Source organism: Alexandromys fortis, unplaced genomic scaffold (assembly GCF_014885135.2).
Source record: "Alexandromys fortis isolate MF-2015 unplaced genomic scaffold, M_Fortis_MF-2015_v1.1 scaffold_74, whole genome shotgun sequence".
Classification (NCBI taxonomy): Eukaryota; Metazoa; Chordata; class Mammalia; order Rodentia; family Cricetidae; genus Alexandromys; species Alexandromys fortis.
The window spans coordinates 1,175,830-1,185,212 of NW_026068008.1; the positions used below are offsets into that span (position 1 = coordinate 1,175,830).

At 49.2% G+C, this 9,383-nt stretch overlaps 1 protein-coding gene across 1 annotated transcript; it reads right to left on the bottom strand.

The window, feature by feature from the left end:
* Positions 1-6,905: 6,905 nt before the first annotated feature.
* LOC126513389 (60S ribosomal protein L37a-like) lies at positions 6,906-7,306 on the bottom strand. Its single transcript, XM_050161743.1, has one exon. The coding sequence runs from the start codon at positions 7,279-7,281 to the stop codon at positions 7,003-7,005; it is 279 nt and encodes a 92-aa protein (XP_050017700.1). The 5' UTR covers positions 7,282-7,306; the 3' UTR covers positions 6,906-7,002.
* Positions 7,307-9,383: the final 2,077 nt, after the last annotated feature.

Here is a 9,383-nt window from a genome sequence, read left to right on the forward strand (position 1 = left end):
ACGGGCAACAGGAGCATGTGTTTAGGTCAGTAATGTTGGGCTGCTTCCAAATCCCGGAGGCAGGAGGAACTGCAGGTTCATGATATGTCTCTTCAGAGGCGGCTACTCTGTCCTCCTCTGGGCGGCTGTGCCGGAGGAAGACCCCTGAGAGCACAGCATGGGTCCGCTCTGCAGCTGGAGCCCCCTGGTTAAACCACGTCGTTTTACCACGTGGATTTAGAGGGTGGCAAGTCTGTGCCTCCGAGAGGGTGAAACATTGCAACCTCCAGCCCACACTCCAGACCTGCATGGGGTGAAGATGCCACATGCGCTAAGACAACGGAGGGAGGTGCATGAGGGATGCCCAGAAAGACTGACCTGAGCTTCCAGCTGTAGGTGAGGAGGACCCCCCCCACCCGCCACATGACTGTCCCCATGACCGTGAGCACAATCACTCTTGTGAAGAAGGTCTTCCATCTCCCAGTTTTGTTGTAACACATATCCCTTTGGGTGGGTCTCTGAACTTGTGTTCACCCTGCCTGCCTGCAGTCACCCAAGGCCTGCCGCGCCTGCAGTCACCCCAGGCCTGCCGCAGCATGGTGTCGCCATGGGGCCTGTGAGGCTGTGCGTGCCTTGGTCTACATGTCACTGTGGACTTGTGCATTGTGTGTGCAGGAAACGTCAGGAGCAACCAGGGCTACTCCTACTTTTCCCAGACCATACCCTCTGCAGGTCAAAGTTCAAGGTTCAAGAAGAGATTCCCTAGGGAAGGACTTGGTGAGCTAACTGGGAGGAGTCTGGGCAGGTGCAGGAAGAACTAACTTCAGGCACTCCTCCTCAGTCCTGGGACCCTTCTGCCCTCTCTGGTGCTGCTTAGCAGGTGACGACTAATAGGGATAAGATGTGGGAACTGCAGTCCTGGGGCTCTGATTCATGGGGACACAGAGCCTCAGGCTGTGTGGTATTCACTTTGTCATCTGGATTGGAGTCACCGAGGTCAGGCAGGGCAGAGACTGGCCCTGGGCCGTGCAGGGAGTTGGTGGCATACCTGTCCAGCATACCTTGATTTTCTACCTCACTTTGCTGAGCTTTCTTCCTCCCTGGCTTTACATGGTTCAGATGCCTTCCTTTCTAGTTTGTGCGTGCGTGCGTGCGTGTGTGTGTGTGTGTGTGTGTGTGTGTGTGTGTGTGTGTGTGTGTATGTTCCCGTCAGACATCACGGGAAGATGGCAGCCAAATATAAAGTGGTTTCCAGTAACCCTGCCTCCCAGGGTTCACTTGTATTAGTGTTACACCAATTTGTGTGCCTTACAAAATATGCCAGAAATGATTTTATGGCATTTCCGAGAAAAACTCTACAACTAAATGGATTCCGTCCTGATTGCTCCCTCTCTTGTCTCCTGTCCTGGGATGCCAGGTGTTGTGATATAAAGACATTCAGGCAATCTATCTGCAGTCCCCAGTGAGGAACTACAACTGACCATACCAGCAGGGCTGGTTGCTGCCCTGCCAAGCCTCCAGCGACCCCACCTATAACTGGAGGCCACCTTGAAGGACAAGAAACTGCACCACTCAGCCAAGCCAACCCCAGACTCTTTGTCATCAGAAACTTCAGATATTGTTCTAAGTGGTGTGTTGAAGGAGAGAGGGCCTGCTTTTGGTCCTGGCTGCCCAGCTAGCATACACCCAAAATAAGCACACAGAAATTGTATTAATTAAATTACTGCTTGGCCCATTATCTCTAGCCTCTTATTGACTAACTCTAACATCTTGATTTAATCCATTTCTCTTCATCTTTGTCACCATGAGAAAGATTTAGCATGTCTGACCTGGTGTCTCCATGATGGCTCTCTCTGACTCTGCTTCTTTCCTCTCAGAATTCAGTTCTGTTTTCTCCACCTACCTAAGTTCTACTGTGTTAGGCCAAGCAGTTTATTGATTAACCAATGAAAGCAACACAGGAACAGAAGGACCTCCTACACCAGTGGTGGTGCTTCCAGGGACTTTTGTTACGCAGCAGTGGATAGCTGGTACACTGGTCTCTCTCTCTCTCTCTCTCTCTCTCTCTCTCTCTCTCTCTCTCTCTCTCTCTCTCTGTGTGTGTGTGTGTGTGTGTGTGTGTGTGTGTGACCTGTATCAGGGGATAGGTACATGTATGCCATAGTGCACGCATTTGGAGGTCAGATGACAACCTTCGGGAGTTGGTTCTCTCCTTCCATTTTTACGTGGGTTCCAGTATCCAACTAAGGCCATCAAGTTAGCACAACAATGTCCTTTCTACTGAGTTGTCAGCAGTAAAATCCCATTTTTGTTTTAGTAAGACAGACTGGAGGGTTGTGTCAGCCTCAGATTCCCCAGGGAGGTTAGGCTTTGGGGAAGGCGGGCTGAGCAGCCTCAGTGATGCAGAAATGCTCCAGACTGCTGCTCAAAGTTTATTCGTTTCTTGGGCCAGATCTTGAGTCCTGCCCTGGGTGAGGTCGAGATACTGATGACCAAGTCTCCCCATGTGCTGCAAAGTCAGTAACAGGTAAACTTACTCTTAGCATGGAAAAGGCAGCACCCAGATGGCTGCAGAAAGAGCTGGTGCTTGGCAGGTGCCCATGGTGCTATGTGCCATGACCTTGTACCAAGACCTTGTTTGCTTTCACCTAGGCCTCTTATATTTCTGGTGACCATTTCAAGGGGACAGTGATGATACTCTTCACCAAATGGGAGCCCTTCAAAAGGAGCCCCATTGTAGGTACAGGGTACACAAACTATTCCCTGAGGACTGATTGAACTTCAGGTGCCTATGGGCCATCCAGATGACATCCAGACTTAACCAGACCTAGAGGAGCCACCAGCGTGAGGGGCTCTCACTTGGTGATGGTGAAGAGAAAATGCAGGTGTGGATAAGATTGCCACAATCACATACCTGGTGTTGGGAAAGTGTGGCTGTGCCTGAGGATCTTACACAGAGGAGAGGGCTCCAATGCAGCTAAAAGGTTGGTCCCATGGAGGAGGGACCAGAGGGACCCAGTGGTGGGCAATTATCAAGTCATACAGAGAAGTTTCATGGGGCAAGATGGAGTCTGCTTGGTTGTCCTGTCTGTGCAGAGCCACCTCAGGCACAACCCATGTCCACAGGACACCCAGTAACTGCTGCACCTGTTCCACTGAGAGCTGGGAGCAAAGTTACCGGAAGCGCTAGGTTGATTTGGACATTAAATGTTCCCTACAGTTTCATAGGTTTGAATACTTGGTCCCCAGTTGGTGGCGCTGTTTGTGGAGGCTGTAGAACCTTTGGTAGGGGCATGGTTGGATGGAGGAAGTGGATCTCTGAAGGTGTGAGCCCTACTTCCCAACCTCTCCTGGCCTCCTGGTCTGTGGAGACGGCAACAGACAGCCTCACAAGCCTGCTGCCATACCGCCCCCTCCATGACGGGCTGTCCTACAGCTGAGTCAACCCTCCCACCCTTGAGGGACTTCTCGTCAAATTCTTGGTCAAAGTGACAAGAAAGTAACTAATACAGCCTCCCAGCCAGAGCTGTAGTGTGGGGACATGTCCCGTTGCTGGGGGTGTGAAAGAAAGTGGGTGGCCTGTGTCAGGGCTGTGGGTAGTGGTTAGGGAATGAATTAGCCACTCACCAGCTGCCCCTCCGGACCTGAGCTCCAGATCAGCAGTTCTCAACCTGTGGGTCATGGGTCACCTAAGACCATTGGAAAACACAGATATTTACATTACAAGTCATGACAGTAGAAAACTTACGGTTATAAAGTAGCAACAAAAATAATTTTATGGCTGGGGTCACCGCAACACGAGGAAGGGTCGCAACATTAGGAAGGTTGAGAACCACTGCTCTAGAGAAGAAGGAGAAAGACATGATCAGTGGTGCCCATGGAGAAGGAACAAAACCATCTGTCATTTGCTCCTGAGCACCTAGCCAGTCCTACCAGGGCTGGCTCAGGAGGAGACAAAACTATGCCACTGGTCAGTACCACCCCTCCCTTTCTCCTGTCTTTTCCTTTGTCCTCCATTCCTTTTTCCTTCTGTTTTCCTGTATTCCTCCCTCTCCTTCCACACTCCTAGGTTCTCTGACAACGTGGTAAAAACGGAAACCCAATAGCTACTTCCTGATCCAGGGTGTTCATGATGTGTGTGGCTCTCCGATGGACCAGCCCACCCTTAACTTTGACCAATCTCCCTGCTCCATCCCCCCCCACACACATGTCTTCTGCCCCAATGGAGCCAGGCACCAGTCTCCTAGTGCCAGATGTGTCCACTGCTCCAGACCCAAATTCCCCTGCCCTGGGCAGTGCAGGGACCCTGCGCCTCCCGAAAGGCGCAGCAGGTCGCCCTGGCGGGGCTGGATGCCTAACCTGGCACCTTCAGAGCCATGTCAGCCGCCTCCCGTGCTCTGTGTGGTGGAGTTCCCTGGCAATGTCAGCGCACTATTCAGGCTGACAGAAATCCCACAGATAATTGGGAAGAGTGGAAAATGAAAACATTAAAATTTGCCATGTCATCCGTTCGCTTCTTCTGATTGCCTGATACCCACCGTCCACTGACAGGTGCCGTGTTATTAACACTTGATTAAAAATCACTTCAGGTTTGAACCAGCCCGTCGAGAAGGGAGCGCCTTGACAGGACTCGCGGTTCCTGATTGACAATTAGTAATATTCGGTGTGTCACAACACAGATAGTGTGACTTATTGGCGCCGCTGTAACGCAACACTTTTCATCTGAGCGCCTCAGATTCGTACATAGGAATCAGAGGGAAAAGATGGAGTCTCCGCCAGCCGCCTTTGATTACCAACAAAGGCGAGATTATACCTCCCTGACTCTCACCGACCCGGAGTTCCATCAATCAGAGCCGCCACAATCCCAGGCTCCTCTTCGGAAAGGGAACCTCCAGACCCGGAGCTCATTATGCAACCCTCAACTTCTCCATCGGCAGCCTGGTCCCTCCTGTCTGCAGATATGAAAGATCTTCACCCTGACGCTGCCTCTGCGCTCTAAATTACCAGCCGGCTCCTCTTAAAACAAAAGGCTTCTCATTTTAAAAGAATAAAACCATCATGTCTTGATTGACGGGTTACATACTTTTCTTTCAGCTATTTTTTTTTTCTAACTTGGTGTCGGTGGGAGTTGGATTCACGGGCCAATTTTTTTTTTTTGTCTCAGTTCTAATTCAATTCCTTTTAAGAGCTTTTAAGAACAGGGCAACCCAAGGTCTTTCCTTTTTTGGGTCTGACCTGAATTTCATTCTTGTTCTTTTCTTTTATTATTTTTTTCTTTTTTTCTTTTCAAATTTCCTTCTTAGCTAAGAATATCCAGGCAAAGCACAGTAGTTCATATTCACAAGCGAGGAAGTTAATAAGTTAATGCAATTGTCTCCGAACACTTTGGAAGAGCAGGCCCCGGGGTGGATCGCAGTGTTTTTCGGAGCTGTGTACCCTGTGGAGGAAAAGTGAAATATGCAGCTACCAGCTCATCACCCTGCATAAATTGGCTCTCAGGATTCACTACAGCCTAAAACATTCTTGTGTGTGTGTGCACGTGAGTGTGTGTGTTGTGTATGTGTGTGTGTTTGTGTGTTGTGTGCATGTAGGAACCACTTTGTTTTCTGTTTTTAAAGATTTATTTATAATTACATTATATGTATGTGTGTTTAGCCTACAGGTATGTTGGCCCTGCGTGTATGCATCGACCCCACAGGCCAGAAGAGGTGTCAGATCCACTGACACACACCAGAAGAGGTGTCAGATCCATTGACACACACCAGAAGAGGTGTCAGAGCCGTTGGAACTGGAGAAACAGGTGGGAGTGGGCAGCATGTGGGTGCTGAGATCTGAACCCGGGTCCTCTGCAAGAACAAGTGAGTTTAACCCCTAAGCTATCTCCCTGGTCCCACCTTGCTTTTGGAGATGGATGTTCTCACTGGGATCTGCAGTCCTTTGACTTTGTTAGGTGGTCTGGCCAGTGAGCCTCGGGGATCCACTTGTCTCTCTCCTCAGTGCTGGGGGTAAAGGTGTGTGCTTCCGTGCTCGTCCTTTATATGGGTTCAGGGCTTGAACTCAGGTCCTCATGCTTAACAATGAAGCTCAGCTCCCTACAACACTCATATTTTTTTTTACTTTACTTTTGGTTCTTTTTTTCTACCCTGGAACCCCAAAATACATGAGCTTGGACTCATGGTTCTCTGCTGGGTTCTCTTTTCTGGGGTGCTCTTGGGCAGGTGGTCAGCACTCAGCAAGTATGTGTGATGGATGTGATGGATGGATGGGTAGGTGGGTGGGTGGATGAATGGATGGATGGGAGGATAGATGGATGGGTGTGTGTGTGTGTGTGTGTGTGTGTGTGTGTGTATGGGATTGGTGGATGGGTGGATGAATGTGTTGGTGGATGGATGAATGGGTGGGTGGTGGACGGATGAATGGGTGACTGGGTGTATGTTTGGGTGGGTGGGTGGATGGATGGATGGGTGGATGGGGAGGAGTTATATGCCAAGATACTGGGGACTGGTCCAGCCATGTAAGGTAGCAAAAGGCCATGTTTGAGCCTCTGTTTCTCTCATCCTGCCTGAAAAATGTTGCTCTTCTAGCTCTGGATCCATGCTGTCCCTAGTCTATAAACTAAGTCCCCAAGGATCAGTCTCTATGGGGAGAATACAAACAGTGAGAAGCAGACAACCCTGCTAGTAGGGTGTAGAGAGGATGGACAGATGGGGGACAGTGGTGGCTCCCACTCTTCCAGGATACCCCTGGCTAATCTAGTCTTTCCTCATTCCCAGCTAAACCTTTGAAATCAGTCAGACAACAAAAGCCACTGGATCCCTGATGGCGTGAAATCACTTGCAGTTGCTGGGTCAGGGGCTTGTCACCCCTTTCTCCCTGGTCCATCAGTCAGGGCCACAGGCCTTTCCTTCAGGGTAAAGCTCTGGGGATTCTTTTGTTGTTGTTGTTGTTATGTAATTTAACCCATTTATTTGTTGGCTGTGCACTATTGTAGTTAGTAGGCTTGTGTATCAAATGGTAGCACTTTTACTGGTCTTTCAGTTCCTTCAGTCTTCTGATGGCAGACTTCACTGTGACGGCAGAAGTCATGTTGTAGGTCCAGGCCCCACCAGCCACTGTCTTCATGCAGGAGCCACAGTGCCAGATGCCAACGGCTCGTCTCTTCATCTTGGTCTTGCCACAGAAGGAGCACGTGTACTTGGCGTGCTGGCTGATTTCAATTTTCTTCACCATTTTCCGGAGGGAGGCACCATAGCGGGTCCCATACTTCCCGACGATCCCGACCTTCTTGGTGCGTTTAGCCATGTCGCCGGAACCTAAGCCAAGCACGGAGAGCTCTGGGGATTCTTCCTTGGCCCTGTCTTTACTTCATTCAACTTTTAAATAGCTCAGGATTCCCTGCCTAAGAATTGGCACCACCCACTGTAGGCTGCTAGGTCTTCCCATGTCAATAGTTAAGACTGCTCCCACAGATACACTCCAGGTGACTCTAACTGTATCACACTCACTATTACATACCATCAACTTGACACACACATAGCCTTGTATTCCTTGTCCCCAAAGTCTCAACTGGGATCCCAGGAGAACCAGGCTAGTTTTTTCATGACCTAAAAGTGTCCAAACAGGCTCCATCTTTTTGTTTATTTGTTTTGTTTTTGTTGTTTGTTTGGGTGTATGATTTGTTTGTCATTTTTGTTTTGTTTTGTTTTTTGAGACAAGGTTTTTCTGTGTAATAACCCTAGCTGTCCTGGAAGATACTTTGTAAACCAGGCTGGCCTTGAACTCACAGAAATTCTTCTGCCTCTGCCTCCTGAATGCTGGCATTAAAGGCCTGCACCACCATCACCGGCACAGTGTCCACCTCTTCAAGGTACCCACTCCTGAAACTGCTGCCTGAGAACTCAGGAACCTTCGCTGTGATTGTTCTCTGCAGGGAAAATTCCAGGTAGAGACTTTGCCAGGGGAGCCTAGACTCACAAGAACATCCTCTTCTAGGAGGGTCGCTATGTGGTCACTCCAAAAATTGGGGGCATGGGTGGAAGGCATAGAAAGCCTCACTCTGGAACAAGGGGAACCAAGCTGAGAGGACAGAGTCAGCAGTGGTCCTGGGAAAAAACTAGAATGCCCAGGGTGATGTAGCAAACTAGAGGCTCATGAGGCATGGATCCATGGGGAGTCTTGTGATGAGTGAGAGACAACAAAACAACAGGACACAGAGGACAGACATGCATGCAAATCCCAGATGTCCCAGATCCTGGCTGCGCCTTCTCAGAAAGCCCCTTGACCTCACTAGTTAATCACATCCACATGTCCAATGTTTAAAGACTAAAGACACTGAGGAAACAGCTTGGCCAAGAGAACAGACACATCCTGGTATTTGATGATTGCTGAGTGCCTAGCAGAGAGTGAAGGCACCTCAGGACCCACTGGAGTTGAAAGGTCACATCTGCCCTGTGAGCTGGGCTCCAGTGGGAGGTGGGTGGAACAAGTTCTAGTTCAGCCAAGGTGAGGCAATCTTGGCAGAAGGACCATCTGAGTTCCCTGAGGCCTGACACATGCCTGCCGTGGGGCTCACCAGATGCCAATATGACAATGAAAATTCGCAATCCATGTGATTTGGGGTCAAAGACGTAGAGCAGCAGTTCAGAGAGCAAGGCTCCTGTGTTCCGTATGCGCAGCTTTTCCAGCAACCGTGAGGAAGAAAGGGGAGGCAACTCACCAACGCAATGGGAAAATACTTAGAATAAACTTAATGAGAAATGTGTGTGACCCATATAAAGACAACCACAAAATTTTATTGGTGAAATAAAAGGAGACCAGAATAAATGGAGAAGGTTCTGCATTTCTTTACGGGAGTGTAGAGGTCCTGTAAAGACATCAGGCCGCCTCCGTGGTTACTTTGCGGATTTAATACAGCATCATCAAACACCCCACAAAGAGAACTCAACACATCTTAAGTTTATCCTGGAGAAATATTGACCACAATAGCAAAGGATAGTCTACCTTTCTGACCTTTAGAACAGCAAGAACTAGAAAGATGAGAACATTGATGAGAACCAACCAATCAATGCCGAGGAGGCAGGGAGATGGCTCAGAGAGTAAATTGCTTGCTGCCACACTGAAGGACTTGAGTTCGAATCCTTGGCACGCTGGTAAAAAGCAAGGTATGCATGCCGGGCGATGGTGGCGCACGCCTTTAATCCCAGCACTCGGGAGGCAGAGGCAGGCGGATCTCTGTGAGTTCGAGACCAGCCTGGTCTACAGAGCTAGTGCCAGGACAGGCTCCAAAGCCACAGAGAAACCCTGTCTCGAAAAACCAAAAAAAAAAATACTTATTAATCTTAGAATGCTTGAAAACATGAATTTCAATATTCATGCTTATAGATTAGAATCTAAAATAAATTAAA

Coding starts and splice junctions, on each gene's coding strand:
- LOC126513389 (XM_050161743.1), bottom strand. CDS start 7,281: ATGGCTAAACGCACCAAGAAGGTCGGGATCGTCGGGAAGTATGGGACC.